The sequence below is a fragment of the Cibotium barometz genome, chromosome 43 (genome assembly GCF_041138505.1).
Source record: "Cibotium barometz isolate CiBa-2024 chromosome 43, ASM4113850v1, whole genome shotgun sequence".
In the NCBI taxonomy this organism is placed as follows: domain Eukaryota; kingdom Viridiplantae; phylum Streptophyta; class Polypodiopsida; order Cyatheales; family Cibotiaceae; genus Cibotium; species Cibotium barometz.
The window spans coordinates 2,266,870-2,283,423 of NC_141088.1; the positions used below are offsets into that span (position 1 = coordinate 2,266,870).

General features: G+C 51.3%; 1 protein-coding gene across 4 annotated transcripts in view; it reads left to right on the top strand.

Annotated features, from left to right (window-relative positions):
* Positions 1-16,554, top strand: part of LOC147613415 (FAD synthetase 2, chloroplastic-like) — a 92,979-nt gene that overhangs the window by 56,664 nt on the left and 19,761 nt on the right. For all 4 annotated transcript variants that reach the window (XM_086781347.1, XM_086781345.1, XM_086781346.1 and 1 more), the window contains one exon: positions 3,053-3,228. In XM_086781347.1, the coding sequence (XP_086637473.1) occupies positions 3,053-3,228 (176 nt within the window). The remainder of the gene's footprint in view (positions 1-3,052; positions 3,229-16,554) is intronic.

The window sequence follows — 16,554 nt, forward strand, 5'->3', positions numbered from 1 at the left end:
TTAACATGCATTGATGGTATCAACAAGTGTGTAAAAGGCCCTAGTTCCCCGGGCACTTGCCGCGAGTTACATGGACAATGCTTGGATTTATGGCATGTGATAGTCCACTGGGATCCAGACTACCTGGCCAATACCTGGAATACCCAGTAGACACGAATGATGCATACTTATTTGTTGACTAGCTTATGTCTAGTTTTTGTAGAAGGTGAGTATCCATTTATTATATCTAACACATATGACAGGCTATGAAGGACATGTACCATCAAGAACAAGGACATTGGTCAAAGAAAGGCATAAAAATGCTGCCAGAGGAGCAGAAGGCACCACATATATAAGGAAAGACTAGATGCACAAGAGTACCAGATGGGGCTAGTACCACGATCATATGCATCCCACAGTTGAGGACAACTGTGATATAAGAGAGAGGGAATGTAACTATTTGGTCCTCCAAGCTCTTTTCACATGATAGAACTCATGCTTGGACACATGGACATGATGATGGACACATGGAAACAAGGTTCCTAATGCTGGCATTGGAAAAAGCATCAGTCTTGGTCAAAAAGCAAAAGTCAAACTTTGTTGACCAAAAAGCTGAGGGCGCCATTGGAAAGAGGACATCGAACTGGATCAAAAAGTTAAAAGCCGCTTTTTCAAAAAGCAGCTCTAGGGCCAAAAAGCGAGGCCTTGAAGATTGTAAAAGCTCAAATCAACAACTTTGAATATTATTAATATTTAATAAAGAAAAAGCAAAGAGGCAAAGCAAAAGCAAGAAAGTAAAGCAAAAGCAAGAAAAATAAAACAAAGCAAGAGGAAAAACAAAAACCGGGCAAAAGCATGGACTTTCCCCCATTTTATAAGAAGCATGTATCCTCTTGGTGAGGCATAGAAGACTTGTGGAGAATCTTGAGGGAGAATTTGTGAAGAACCTTCACCTTTACGATCTTTCCTCTCTACTTCCTCACGCCACCCAACTCCTCCACCTCTGCCGGCGGCAACACCTCTGCAGAGCCCATTTTTTGGTGGCTCCGTCTCCACCTCTGCCGGCGGCAACACCTCTGCAGAGCCCATTTTCTGGTGGCTCCGTCTCCTGTTGTAACTTCTGCACCTCCAATAAGTTGCGTCGCCTCTACCCAGAGAAGAAATGTTGACTCTGCGCCAGCTTCACCTACTTCTTGGCCGCTTCGCCGCTCTGCCTACTGTAGCAACTTCACCACCCAGTGCGCCGCTTCAGCCCTTAGTGCCGCCTCTGCCTTGTTGCACCACCACTTGCACTGCAGCAGTGCCGCTCTTCTCTGCACCTTCTTGTGCACCTGCACCACTGCCGTGAGCCACCAATCAGCAGTCACTCACGTAACTGCCACCAAATGTTGCCTGCACACCTAAACAGAGCCAACCGCCACACTGACAGCAGCGCCACCACCACCAGCGCCTCTGTCTGCTCGGTGAGCATCGCTGCCGCCCTGCGCCGCCTCTGTTTGCAGCACCTATCTCCACCTTGTGTATTGCTTGAGCATCACCAGCCTATCTAAACCCCCAAGGAGGAGGGGAGTTACTTGGTGGAAGACACTTTCTCATTATTTTGGTGTAAAGCACACCTAAGATTACCTTTTTTTGGACTGAGTGTAGAAGAGCCTTGTGGATATTTGGGAACATCGGTTTGATTCTAACATTGGATTTAGGGTCTCGTGGGTCATCCTCGCCATAGTCACATGAAAACGCGTGTCTCGTGGGTCATCCTCGTCATAGTCACATGAAAACGCGTTTCTGGAGTGAGAAGCCCCGAAACGCAAGAAACGTTTTGAAACGTTTCAGAAACTCCTAACTTTGGTTTCTCAAAAAAAAAAAAAATCAAAATGTTAAAAGTTCCTATTGTTTGGAACTTTAGCAATGCAAAATTATATATAAAAAAAACCGAAACCTTGGCATTTCTTAGCCAAAGGCCGAAACGTTTTGCCCCGAAACCCCAAAAACCCCGAAACGTCAAAAACCCCCAAAATGTTTCTAGTGACTATGATCCTCGTGGTGAGCTCGGCATCAGTTATCTTGTGCCTCGACATCGACCTCAGGCTGACCTCGACATCGACACTTTTGTTTGATATTGTATTCATTTGTTGTATTGGTCCTGGCTTGGAAAAGCCCGTGGATTGTTCGTGAAATAAATTCCTGAAGAGGGGGCGGGTCTTGTTCTCCGTTCAGCGTGGTGTACCATGTGAAACCCCTATTCCCATCTCTCTCTGCCCCTTCTCTCTCTCTCTCTATATCTCTCGTACACATGGTTGCATCTGTCACGCTACGTTGGGCTTACAAACCACTCTTTGTGCATTGCAAGCAGCCCTGTTCGCCCCACTAACCCAATCCAGCCTCCATCTCGAGCACTTAATTCCCCTTGGGATGCCATCTTGTCTGTGAAGTAGTTGTTTAATGTGGTAGGAGCAAAGGTAGACTGCCCGCTTGAGATGCAGGCACTTTTGCTGGCTGCAGCTGAAGGCTGGATATGAACTGTGAAAGCTTTGCAACACTTGTTGGGCTGCCAAGTTTGCTGGTTGGCTACTCTTGAGTGGAAGTCTCGTAAGCTCGAATAAGGAATGAACTGGAGAAATAAATCAGAGGAGAAATCCCTTCCTTTACAGCTAAGAATCTGTTGGCAGGTCCAATTAAACTTGCAAGGCGGCAAAGCCATTTTTTTGCCTCTTTATAATGACCTCTGTAGGTTCTTTTTTTCGAACGCCAATCATTCAGGCATTGGGCTGCCGGTAATCAGCCTGTCTGTGGGTGGACATTGAGAGGGTCTCCGTGATGATTCCTCAGCGGGGGTTTTGTGCATGCTTGGGCAGCTTTCAATCCAAATCCCAGACACCACTCCATAGGAGATCCATGGCACACAAATTCAATACCAGTGTGTGTAAATTTGTTGAGCAATCTAGATGGATTCTGGTTTTGTGTAGCATTTCTTTTTGAAGTATGTTCATAGTGTTCTTTTTAGTTCTTCTATCCTTGGGGTTTAAATTGATGTACTACCTATGGTTTGCCAACACATAAATTGATGTTACAGGTTACCGATCGTTGCTTCATGTGATCGAAAGCGGGTCATGTCCCTGTGGGCAGTAGTTTGTGGTGGCAATGCTCCCCAAGAGTATCATTTGGAATTTGCAAAAGTGCGCTCTCTAAGCCCTCATGATTTTGTTGAGAAGTTGGCAAAGGAGTTGAATGTGAAAGGGGTGGTTGCAGGTACAAAAACTCTTCTTGATGATTTGCCTTTCTGCGTGTGTAATGGGGAGCATGGATGGATCTTGGAGCACCTTACTTTTAACTTAATTAATAACACAATTAAACCACAAATGGAATTCCATAAAGTACCAAGCCTAATAACAAATGAAATGCCACCAAATACCAAGACCAACAACACATTGGGGGTTGAAGATGGGTTGACCCCCCCCTATAGGTATTTTATTACCAAAAGGAATATTTGTATTACAAGCTTTGTGGGTGATCACCGCATCACCAGATTTCCAGATGCAACTTTGCACTGAATACAATGATCAAGCAAGATGTTGATGCTGAAGTACTCTTAGGTCCCCTTGACGGTGAGCCACCAAGTAAGAGATCTTGTGTCACAGGAAAATCCTTGGTGAGAGGGAGACTTATCACTCTTCACAACATTTCCTGGCTATTCAAACCTCTCGCAGGCTTGCCAAACAGCCAACCTCGTTCTCCAGAGCTCTCATGGGCTTGGCAAACAGCTTCAATGATGGTAAGAATGCTATGGCAATCTAAAGTCTGATTGTATGATTGTAGGTAAGTACTTACATAACTTTCTGTAGTCCATACCTTTGCTCTACAACTGGTATAACCCATGTGCGGTCCCCTTGATTGGCAAGTCTATCCGAGGGTCTTCCCAAAGCCTTCAAATAGTCATCAAAGTAAAGTACCTTCAATCAGTGTGGACAGCCTTCCATATATGTGCAAGATCTCCGATCTCTCTGGCAGTTCTTCAAATGTGAAAGGGACTGTTATGACAGTCCAAAACTGGAACTTCACTGACTGCCTACCCACTTGGTGGGGTGGCATGGTGCTCCCGCTTCATTACTGAAGGGATCCTTGTTTTTAAGCTGGCCACCCTGTTTTTAAATGCCTGCACACCACACCATATGTCACATGCACTCTGCACTTAGTGCATGGTGACAAGATGGCTCATCATCAGAAGTGCATCATTTGTACAGTTGTAGAACCCAGTAGGATGATATTTGTCGTATGCCGTGACCCCATTGTACATCCTCAGTCCAGGATAAGTCAGGCACGAGCTACGTAGGTCATTCCTCAGCCTTAGTGGGTCAGTCAGTCAGTCAAGTCCCTTAACCCACTTGGAGAGAATCATTCATGCATGTAGAGTCAGTAGAAGCCTTAGGGTTTGCATCAGAAAGCACTCTGCATCTTGCATAACATGCATACATATGCCTGTGCATCATTTAGAACATCCCCAAAGCCTTAGGGAATTTACTGGGATTTATCTGGTATTTTTCCCATATTTATTAGTATTTATTTATCATTATTTGCATTATTGGGCATTTATAAATATTAACTTTATTAAATGACCAACCTCCAGTTAGTATAAATAGGCTTGCCTAGAGTCTCTTTTGCTCATTCAGTCTTCATTGTGCTAAGAGCTCTCCTCTCTCTCTTGCTCTCAGCATAAGACTAATCCATGCCCTAGTGCCCATAAGCTTTCTTCTCCAGCCCTTGAGAACCATAGCTTCAGTCCAGCCCTAGGTGTTTGTCCTCAGCCTCTAATCAGCCTGAATTCAGCATCAGTTCATGCCATAGATTCAGCATACTCCTCAGCATAGTTCCACGCCTGAATCCAGCAGATTGCAGCCTGTTTTTACCTGCGTTTTCTGATCCAGCAGTACAGAAGTGCTGCGTTTTGCTCCAGCCATACAGTAGCAGCCCTGAAATCACCTGTTGCTGCTGCGTTTCAGTCCACAGCATCCTCCACAGACCTGCGTTTCTGTCCACAGCAGAAGCCAGCCTTGAAGCAACAGTTTACAACAGTTTCCAGCATTGAAACAGTTGTTTGCATCAGTGTCCAGCATTCTGTGCATCATCAACACATTCAGCAGTCATCTGGTGAAGGTAACTCAACATTCATATGTGTTTTCAGCATTCTAACAGTGTGTAGAACAGTCCACCTTCTTCTTCTTTGAGCCTCAGGTGTGCAGCCCTTCCTCATGCCCTTGGGAGGAGTGCATAGGCTCAAGATCAAGTCATTGAGGTGTTTCTACAGCAGTGTACAGATCAGCCATACTCCGATCCTCCGAGATCTTGCGTTTGGCTTATCTACAGTCCAAAGTCATTCTCTCTAAAGTAATAAAGCAAATACTATCTCGTTATCGGGATAGGGGGCCCTTCAGTGGGTAATTCGGGACCCAATCTGGTGTACAGTGTTCATATCTCTCTCTCATCTCTTTAAAGTTTGAAGTAAATGAAATGGATTGCTAAACTCACGAAACTCAGGATACAGAAGACGGTGTGAGCATATTGTGTGACAGGATCAACCAATACAAAGACTTCCGCTGCATATCACATTGGTATCAGATTCAGATAGTCCACACACACCGTATCCTAGCGTGGGGGCATCCTCGGATGGTTAGATTGCGTTCCGGCACGACCACCGACTTCAGCATCATGTCTACAGGAGAGAGTACTCATCAGCCGGAAGACGTCTCCCTCGAAGGAGACCTTGCTCTTCCGCCTACAGCAGACACCATAGCTCTTCTAAGAGCTCAGAACCAGCTACTCATGGAGCGTCTCCAACTCTTGGAGGCAGCAGCAGCACGTCCTTCTACACCTCCAGCAGCACCCGACTACATCTCCCTCTTTTTTTTTTTTTCTTTTTTTTTTCTTTTTTTTTTTCCGAGAAAAGATCCTTTCATTAGTTATGTAAAAAAAAACGCCCGTAGGGCTACAAAAGAGATCTCTCCTGCTCCTAACAGAGAGAGGAGCAGTGAGTACATCAAGGCAGCCCGGGAGACTCTCCCTGGGTGCTGCAAAATACAAGCATCAGTCTAACGGACTGAGCGGCTAAATCATACAATGGGGGGGGGAAAGAGCCAAACAGTTGGCCTGTAGTGCCAACGGGGGGATCCCGTGTGAAGGGTGTAGAACGGACCACAGCGCCAAGTGGTATGGAAGGCCTGGCGCCGTAAAATCGCCTCATCCGAGTCTCCCCGGATGCTGTCGTACTGTCCTCGCAGGGTGTGGATCAACTCCTGCCAAATCCCCCGAACAGTCTCTGCTGGTGGCTCTAATCTCCCCTCAAAGGCCGTAAAACACCGGGCCCTCCAGGTGAACCAGATGGTGAGGCTGCTGAGGAGCTCCCATCGTAAATCCCTCTCCTGTGTCCAGCTGGCGGACGAGAAATCCGGTGCCGGAATCAGTCGAGGCTGGCCCCTAATAAATCTGATGGCCTGACTGCCCTGCTCCATCTCATAGCCCATAGCAGGCCCTGACGAAGTCGACCAAGCAGCGGCACCCCACGTAAACATACCCTCTGGAGAGAGGGGGGCCAGAATACGCAGCATCCGCAGCCAAATCTGCTGTGCCTGAGGGCAGTCCCAAAGGCAATGTCTCTGTGTCTCCATAGGGTGGCCGCATCGGACGCAGGCCGCCGGAAGACCGCTGTAAACAAGCCAAGTGCCAACTGCTGAACCCCTGTGGGCGACCAGCCACTGAAAAGCCGAGATTCTGCGGGCCTGTCGACTAGCCCAAAGCCGAGCCCAGAAATCCTCCAGGAACTCCTGTGATAGTCCCTGCAATCGCCAATGCCCCGCTGCCGCTGGAGAAACCGTCCTCCTCGCCGTCAAAATATGCCGTCCCAGCCGAACAGTATACTGGAAAAAGGTGATCTCTGTGGCCTCAAGGGATGCATAAGGATCATGCCACTCGTACTCTCCGGGGTCCCACTGTAGCCGGGCCAAGGGGCGCGCTGCATATGCCCATATACGCCAATCCGGGAGCACGTCAGCAGGGTCGGGGTCAATATGCCACTTCCGAGAAGCGGCAGCCACTACCCGAATCCTCTGAAAGGTGCACTCTGCAACCAAAGGCGACTCCACCTCCACTCTCTGGAGTCGGCCCTCATCCTGAATCTCATAATAGAGGCATCTGCCATCCTCAGTGCTAGCTCTGACAGCAATCAGGATCTCCAACTGTGTAAAGGCTCCCATCCACCGTGGGGCCACTGGCTCGAGAGGTGTGAACCACTCCTCTGTAAGTGCCTCCTGAATATCATCCCTCATAATCAACCCCCCTCTGAAGTGACTCAGCCTCTCCACCTGGGTCTCCTCTGGTAGACTGCAGAAAGCCTGCCAGTCTCCAAAACTACGAGCTGGGCCTGCCGCTAAAGGTCCCCAGGCTAGACGAGGCCGAGAACCCAGCATATGACCCTGCTCTGTACGAACCGCTGGGCTCCAGATAAGCGGCTGCCTGGCCCGCTCCTCAACACAAGACGGAGGCCGCTGAGAGAGCCCCGGTCTCAGCAGCTCCCAAGCTCTCAGGATACTCAAAGCAAATCTGTCCTCCCATCCTCTACTGAGGCCTGTCCTCCTCATCTCTATGAATATCCAGCGAATCTCTGGTGCCCAAGTACCCCCTGCAGGAGGCGCCCGGGCCTGCAGTCGCTGCAAGAGGAGCTCTTTCCAAGGCTCAGCGCCTGGAAGCAACCCCCGAACAATAAGCTTCCCCAATAAGGCTCTACTCTGATCGACTGGATCTATAATGCCCAAACCGCCCTGAGCCAGCGGAAGTGTAATAACTGCCCATGCAACCTTTGCCCGAGCTGGCTGACCGTCCCTCCCAGACCACAGAAAGTTCCTGATCAGCCTCTGTACCTGGCTGATGCAAGAGCTCGAGAAAATCCAGCAAGACGTAATGTACCACATAGTCGCTAACAGCACCTGATTTGCCACCACCACCCTCCCAGCCAAGGATAGTCGAGCTGTACTCCAATACAATAGCTTCTTCCGAATGCTCAGAAGAAGCGGGGCAATCTGCTGCTCAGGTGACAAATCAAGGCCAATCTGGCATCCCAAGTACCGCACTGCTGTGCCGGGAGGAATCCATCTAAAGCCGGGGTCCGGACTCCATGTCGGAGTGGGAGCACTACTGATCCAAAAGGCCACTGTCTTGCGCCAATTGATCAATGCTCCCGAAGCTGCACAAAAGACCTGGAGCGACTGCTCTGCCCGAATAAGATTGGCCTCTTGGCCATGCAAAAATAAGCCCGTGTCGTCTGCAAACTCAGCATCAAGCAAATCCTCCCCCCGGACTGGGAGCTGAAGTCCTCTCAAACCAACCTCCTCTGCCGTCAAATACATACTCATAGCCTCCGCAAAGAAGAGAAAAAGGAAAGGGGCAAGAGGACACCCCTGACGGACTGATCTGGTCAGCTCAAAACTCGGCCCCCGACCTCCTGCAATCAGCACCTGGCTGCGAGCTGTGGAGTACAAAGCTGCCACCCCTCTGATCCATCCTGGCTCAAAGCCCAGGCGTAGCATAGTGCCCTCTAAGAATCCCCAATCAACTCTATCGTATGCCTTCTCAAAATCGAGAAGCATCACGACCAAGTCCTCGCCAAGAAACCTAGCTCGGGCCGTCGCCTCCCAGAAAGTAAAGATGTTGTCAAGGATACTGCGCTCCTTGACAAATCCTGTCTGAGTAGCATGAATCAACTCCCCCAGGAAGGGCTGGATCCTCAAACTCAAGGCCTTTGCCAAGACCTTGTAGACAGTATTGAGGATCGTAATAGGCCTCCAATGCCGAATATCATCTGATACTCCCTCTCCCTTGGGGATAAGATAGATCAAGCCCTCGGAAAAGCTCTGCGGCATCATCCCAGTGTCCAAAACATGCTGAAAGCCCCTGCGGAGGCCTGGCCCCAAAAGGTCCCAATAGCGCATAAAAAAGGCCGGCGTCAGTCCGTCCTCCCCTGGGCAACTATGTCGCGGCAGGACCCTCAAGGCCTCGGCAAGCTCAATCTCTGACAAAGGCGCACCTAGAACTGTGCGCATATGGTCTGTGACCCTCCTCTGCACATGGGCCCACACAGTCTGTCTGCATACATCTCGATCCTCAGTGGCTGGCTCCGCTGAAAGCAAGTCACGATAAAAAGCAGTGGCAATGGCTCTGATCTCCCCGAGCTCAGTAGCTATCGATCCATCCGGTCTACCAAGCTGGCGAACCCCTGCTCGCGCATGACGGGGTCCAGTGATCTCAAAAAACTCCCCAGTCACTCTATCACCAAGCTGTGTCCACTGAGAGGCCTGACGACGATAGTAAAACTCATGTCTCTGCTCCTCTGCCTCTCTAACCTCCTGGCGTGCATGGCTCAGCTGGGACGCCACCCACTCACATGCAGGCTGCTGCTCCTGAAGGCGCTGTAGCGAAGCAAGGCTGCGTCTCAGCCGTTGCTCCCGCTCGCGAATCTCTCCCAGTCGTGTCAAAGCTGCAGCGTGAAGAAAAGAGCTAAGATCAATGAGTCCCTGGGCACACTGGCCCGCTGCATCCTGGTCAGAGCACTGACTATCATGCCAGATCCTCTCAATGTCCTCAGCGAGACTGGGGTCTGCAAGTACCCTCTCTGGGATCCTCAACTGCAAGCTGGGCTCCCGTGTCCCCTCCTCCAAAGTCAGTATAACTGGCGCATGATCTGAAAATGAGGTGCCAGCAAGAATGCCGACGGAGCCCCCTCGCTCCCCCAACCAATCGCCCACATAAAAGCGATCAATCCGAGATAGATTAGTCCCTCCCTGCCGGCGATCCGACCGAGAGAAACTAAGACTGTCCTGAGACCGGGAGAAAGCCCCATGCTGCCATGCATCAGTGATCCTCAGAGTCATACAAAACCGGTCCCAAGCTGCAAGCTCCGTGCCGTGCACTGTAACATGACTGCCTCCCACCCTATCTGCCGGGTCCTCAAGCATGTTGAAGTCTCCCCCAACACACCAATGTGCGGCCTCTGGCAATGCATCTGTAACCTGAGTCCAGAACTCTGCTCTGGCACTAGCATGATTGGGCGCATAGATGTTGAGCACACCCAATAGCTCATCATGCATCCTCAGAATGACATACTGTGCTCTACCAGGCACAATGATCCCTCGATCCACAATGGCCTGCCGCCATGCATCTGCAATAACCATGCATACTCCTCCCTGTCCACCCAAAGGACCAAACCCTGCAGACCAGAAAGTGTCCCATCTACCAGGCATCACCGAACCATATCTCCGGATCCTGCTCTCACCCAAGTGGTGCTCCTGCATCATCAGAATGTCAATGCTGCCACCAACCAGGCATCTCTGTAGCTCCTGCCTCAAGCAGCCTCGATAGCGTATAAAGTGTGCTCCGCCAAGGCCCTGTACATTCCATGAGATGATCCTCATGGATGTCATACTGAGGTGGGGGCTGTCTCAGCCGTGCGGCGGGCCTTCGCAAGCGGCTTGGATGGAGAGTAGTCCCCATCCGAACGGCTGCGAGTCTGCCCACCCGGTGTACTGCAAGAATCCCGGATCAGACGCCAGTGGCTGTGACCCATGGCGACTGCCTCCTGCTCTGACATAGTAACCTCGTGAATACTCACATATCCTGGGTCGCGTGCCAGATCTGCAACTATGCGCACGACCAAATGCCGAATCCCGGATGTATCCACACTCCCGGGATCCAAGACAAAATGAGCCAACTCCCAAAGTCGGCCTAGCACATCTGTAACCTCCAAATCGCTCATGTGATGAGAAAACTCAACTGCCTGAGCCTTCAACGTGCTGAGAGCGAGCTCTAGAGTCCACTCCCGGTCACAAGGTCCACATAGAGGGAATGAGAAGGCCACCGCTGAGTCTAGTGCCTCCTCCCCGCGGGCCGGAGGTATCACTACATGCACTCGGATGGGTGCTGGCTCATGGGGGCCCTCTGCTCCAAAAAGCCGTGTGAAGGTATAATCAAACGCCGCCGAGCGCTGACGAATGCCGAGGCGACTCAGCCGACTGCGGATAGATGAAATCCGTGAGGCCCTAATCGGCATAGGTCTCCTCTGTGGTGCTCGAGCGAGGTCAGTGCTCAGCGCCCTCCGGACTGCAGGTGAGCGCCAGGGAGCTGCCAGGACCTCCCGGGAAGGCGAGGCGGGCGGAGGGGGAGGAGGGGGAGGCGAGGGAGGAGGAGAGGGAGCCGCTGCCGAGACCGGAGCGGGGGCGGGAGGAGGCGATGGTGGAAGCGAGGCGGTGGGAGGGGATGGGTGTGGGGGAGGTGAAGGAGGGGGAGCTGGCATCTCCTGGTCCTCGGTCGCTGCAGGGGTCTCCTCCTGAAGGGGAGCAAATCTGTTCCTCACGGGAACCCAGTGAGGCTGAGACTGTGGCTGCTGCTGCAGCGGTACCTGGGCGTGCTGCTGTGGCTGTCTCCCTCGACGGCGCCCCTGTCCAGGCTGCCACTCCGAGGTCTCTGTGGCCTGAGCAGGTGTCCCTGAGGCAGCCTGCCGAGCCGAATCTGTGGGCGGGCCATCCGTGGCCTGCTGCTGTGGTGGGGGCCGAGGTCTCCTGCGAGGGCAGGCCTTGGCCAAATGACCGACCTGCCTGCAAATGAAGCACTGGTTCGGGAGCCCCGAGAACTCCACTCTCTGATCTATCCACCCCCCCCCTATCCTAGGTAGCTGAATGACCTTAGGAAGGGAGGAGATGTCAGATACCAACACTCTGACCGAAGGTAGCCCCGCTGCTCTGGCCACCACTGAAGCTGCTGAGGGGCCCGTCTCAAGAACCGAGCCCACCAATGCTCCGAGCCTGGAGAGGAGCGGAAGATACTCCCGGCGGAGACCAGGGAAACAAACTGTAATATGGAAGAGGCGCTCTCCCTGCTCCGCCGCAGCTGGGTCAAATCCATGCTGCCAAGGCCTGAAAAAAGCCCGAGCACCCCTGATATCCAGAGGACTCATGGCAAGGACCTTGGCAACGCTCTGGGCGGCCTCGAACTCGATCTGATAATGTCCCCGGCCCAAGAGCTGTACATCCAGGATCTTGCCCACATCTGCAAGAAGGCGAGCTTGAAGTAGATCCCTGATCTCCCCTCTGCTGGGGCGAGTGCCGACTATACGGCAGATGGTGGAGTGAGCCTGAAGGCGTTCCACCTCTGCGGTGAGGCTCGCTTCCTCTTCCGGCGAAAGAGAAAGCCTGATGGGGATGACCTCGGGGGCGGGCGAGGGGGCTGCGGAAGAGTTTCTCTGAGGCGAGGCGGGAGGAGTCTCCATCAGAGTCTGAAGCTCAAGCGAAGGCGAGGCGAAAGCGGAAAACCTGCAAGAAGCGGGCTGCACACCAAGAGGCGGAAAGACGGATGACGATGAGGGGAAAAAAATAAAAAACCCCCAAGGGGTGAAAAGCAGCACGACAGAGGAGGGAGGGGGGGGGGGCGGCGACAACGCGAGAAGGAGGGGGGGGGGGGGGGCGCTGCTGAATGGAGGCGGGCGAGAGGAGGCGAAGAGGCGGGGGGGAAGGCGAGCAGGCGGTAGCGGGGGGGAGCAGGCGGCAGCGGGGGGGGGGGGATGGCGAACAGGCGGAAGCGGGGGGGGGATGGCGAACAGGCGAAGAGGGGGGGGAGGCGCAGCGGCGAGGAAGGAGGGGGGGGCGGCGCAGTAGCGTGAGAGGAGAGGGGGGGCGCAGCGGCGAGCAGAGGGGGGGAGCAAGCGGGGGGCGGAAGGAAGAAGGCGCGAGGAGGGGGGGGAGCGATGGTGCGCAAGCAGGGTGGAGGCGGGAGCTTCAGCGCGCGAGCAAGATCGACTACATCTCCCTCTTCTTTCAGATGGAACAACAAAGGAGAGAGGACGAGGCCCGAAGGAGAAGAGAAAAAGAAGAAAGACGGGACTATGAGGAAGCCCAACGCAGGATCGACGAAGACCGGCGTCAGGCTGAACTCGCCGCTCGGGAACACCAACGTGAGCTTGATCGAGAACGTATGCTACTCGAACACCAACGGGAAAAGGAGGCCATACACTTGAGGTATCAGCAGCTTTCCTCAGTCTCCCCAGTCATAGGTGTCACCAGCCAGCATCCCGCAGCAGCAACCACCATCATTCGCAGTCAACCGAATTTCAGCGAGTATGATGGTAAGTGTGATCATTCTTCAGTTAATCAATTTGTTCATCAATTTAATGCTCATATTAGCTAGGATCACAGACCCACAAGACAAAGTCCACTTAGCGGCTCCCCATCTCACTGGTGAGGCAGTCACTTGGTGGCAGCATTGGTCTAGTATTCATACTGACCAGGCCACAGGTGTCACAGCCTTTGACTGGGACATCTTTGTCCATGACCTGAAGACCAGATTTCTCCCGCCCCAGTACATGACCGGTCTGAAAGACGAGTTCTATGGACTCAGACAGAACGGTTCCCCAGTGCTTCAGTTTTCCGGTAAGGTTATTACTTTAGCACAGCAGTTAGGGTTATCTGAGCAGGCCAAGATGGAGCAATTCATTCGTGGATTGGACTCCAACATTCGGTTCACAGTTCGTAACTTTGAACCAAGTACTTATGACCGGGCTCTGACTCTCGCTCAGAACGAAGAAATGAAGCTCAACGGGGGCAAGCCCAAGCAGACATCTCAGTCCAGTACCAAACCCCAGCAGCAGCAATCAGCTGCACAGTCAGGGAAAGGTAACGCATCTTCTAAAGATGCTAAGAAGGACAGCAGTAATAGCTCTAGTTCAGGGGGTAAGAAGGATAAAGCACCTAAGAAAACCCCTGATGAAAAGGCTAAAGCAGGCATTACTGGAGGTTATCTTCCTCCGGAGGAGCAAAAGAAGTACCAGTCAGAAAATAGATGTTTTTTCTGTCATATTATAGGGCATGGTAAGAAGGATTGCCACAAATGGCAAGCGGCACAAGCTGCCAAAGCTCCTTCTGCCACAGTTGCCACAGCTTCCCCAGCTCCTCCAGCCCCGCCTACTACCTCAAATGCAGTTCAACTTTTACCTTCCATGCACCCTATACCATCCGTGGTATTTGATGCTAAGCAGGAGGGTGAGAGCGATGCTGCTCAGAAGAGCCTTATCCGAGCTTATGGCTCTGCCCAGGGCCGACAGTTTGTAGTCCTTTTCGATATGGGTAGTTCTGAAGACGCCATCTCTCCCCAGTTGGCTAATAAATTGAACTGCACTTTAGTCCCATATCATCTGGATGTGGACAGGTTTACACCTGGTCTTCGCACCCACATTTCCCAGAAGGCACAGCAGTTTGCCTTTGAAGTTCAAAAGGCCTCATTTCAACGAGATTTCATCGTCTCCCCTCTGTTAGGGTGTGACATGATTTTAGGAATTCAGTGGTTCCGTCAGTATGAGCCTATTCCCGATTGGGGGCAGGACACTTTTACTATTTGTAAAGGTTTTCCTGAGCCTGTTATGATTCGTGGGGATAGAAGCATTCTTGGCATCCCATTGATTTCGCATCTCCAGGCCCGACGAGCTATCCGCAAGGGAGCAGAAGGAGCACTTCTTTATGTTCGTGCTCAAACAGCCCCTCCCTCATTAGTAGCATCCCTTACATCTTCAGTCCCTCAGTTAGCAGACCTCCTATCCAAACACCAGGACATTATGCTTAGGGACGATCTCCCACCCAGTCTCCCACCCTCTCGCCTTGAGGACCATCACATTGATTTGGTCCCTGGATCAGACCCTCCTAGCAGGTTTCCCTATCGTCTTTCCAAGACTTTAGAGGGCGAGTTGGAAAAGCAGTTATCTGAGCTTCTCCGAGCCGGATTCATTCGGCCTTCTTCCTCCCCATTTGCTGCACCTATCCTATTTGTCCAAAAGAAGGACAAGTCTGCACGCCTTTGTGTAAACTACAGGGCATTAAACAAACTCACTATCAAGAACAAGTTTCCTATGCCCAGGATAGAGTACATTTTGGAGCGTCTAGACGGTGCTAAATTTTTCACTAAGATCGACCTCAAGAGTGGTTACCATTAGGTCCGCATTTTTGAACCTGACATTCCAAAAACAGCTTTCAGGACAGAGCGTGGTCACTACGAGTTCGTAGTCATGCCTTTTGGGCTTACAAATGCACCCGCAACGTTCAATAAGATGATGTCTAGGATTTTCGCAGTCCACATTGGGAAGTGTGTTTTCATATTCCTTGATGACATACTAGTCTTCTCAGCCACTGCGGAGCAGCATGAGAAAGATGTGGAGAAAGTCTTGCAACTTTTGCGAGATAATCAGCTCTACATAAACGCCAAAAAGTCTATCTTTGGTGTTAAAGAAGTTCAGTATTTGGGCTACATCATCGGTTCCGATGGGATTAGACTGGACCCATCAAAGGTTCAGGAGATCTTAGATTGGGATATTCCTAAGACCGCCCAAGAAATCCGTTCATTCGTAGGTCTTTGTCAGGCCTATAGTACCCATGTGCATCAGTTTTCCAACCTTGCAGCACCTCTTACCGACTTGCTCAAGGGGGTGAAGACTCGCAAGCAGAAAGTCTCAGTTACAGGTAAGGCACTTGATGCATTCCGTGCACTCCAGAAAGCTGCCTCAGAAGCTCCTGTATTAAAGTTAGCATCATGGGACGAACCTTTCGAGGTCATCACCGATGCCAGCAATGTAGCCATAGGTGCAGTCCTCCAGCAGGACAATAGACCCGTGGCATATTACAGCAGAAAGTTGGATGTCGCCGAAAAGAATTATTCGGTATATGACAAAGAGCTTTTGGGTGTGATCACAGCGCTCAAACATTGGAAGCCTTTTCTTTATGGACAGGCTTTCACAGTGAAAACAGACCACCAAGCACTTAAGTGGCTTCAGACTATGCCAAGTGCCCAGTGGAGTGATCGACAGGCCAGGTGGAGTCAAATCTTCCAACAGTTTGGAGGTATGATTGAATACATCCCTGGTAAGCATAACCCAGTAGCAGATGCTCTCAGTCGAAAGTCCAGCATCCAGGCAGTCCAAGAAGCTACCATTCTCGAAATCACGGAGAAGGACTTGGATAGTATGAAAGACCAATATGTCGACTCCCCTGAGTTTGGTACTCAGTATAGTTTGGCCCTCACTTCTGAGCCTGGCCACTATTCAATACAGAACGGTTGGTTGTTCTACAAGAACCGTCTCTGTGTTACTCGAGAAAAGCGTTCCGCTCTTCTCCATGATGCCCATGACTCCTTAGTTGGAGGACATAGGGGTATCAACAGTACCCTCGAGAAATTAGAACGGTCCTTTTATTGGCCAAAGATGAGGCATGATGTCTATGCACATGTACAAGCCTGTAAGATTTGTCAAAAAGTCAAGGTTCCCCATTCAAAGAAGGCAGGTTTACTTCAACCTTTGCCTATCCCCGACGGACCTTTTATCGACATATCTATGGACTTTGTAGGGCCTCTACCAGCATCCACTGGATCCCGTAACACTCAGTGTTTTACCATTGTGGATCGCTTTAGTAAGTTCTGCATGCTCATCCCATGCAAGCATACGGCCACAGCCGAGGACGTAGCCCGTCTGTTTCTCAAGCATTGCTATCCAATTTGTGGTTTGCC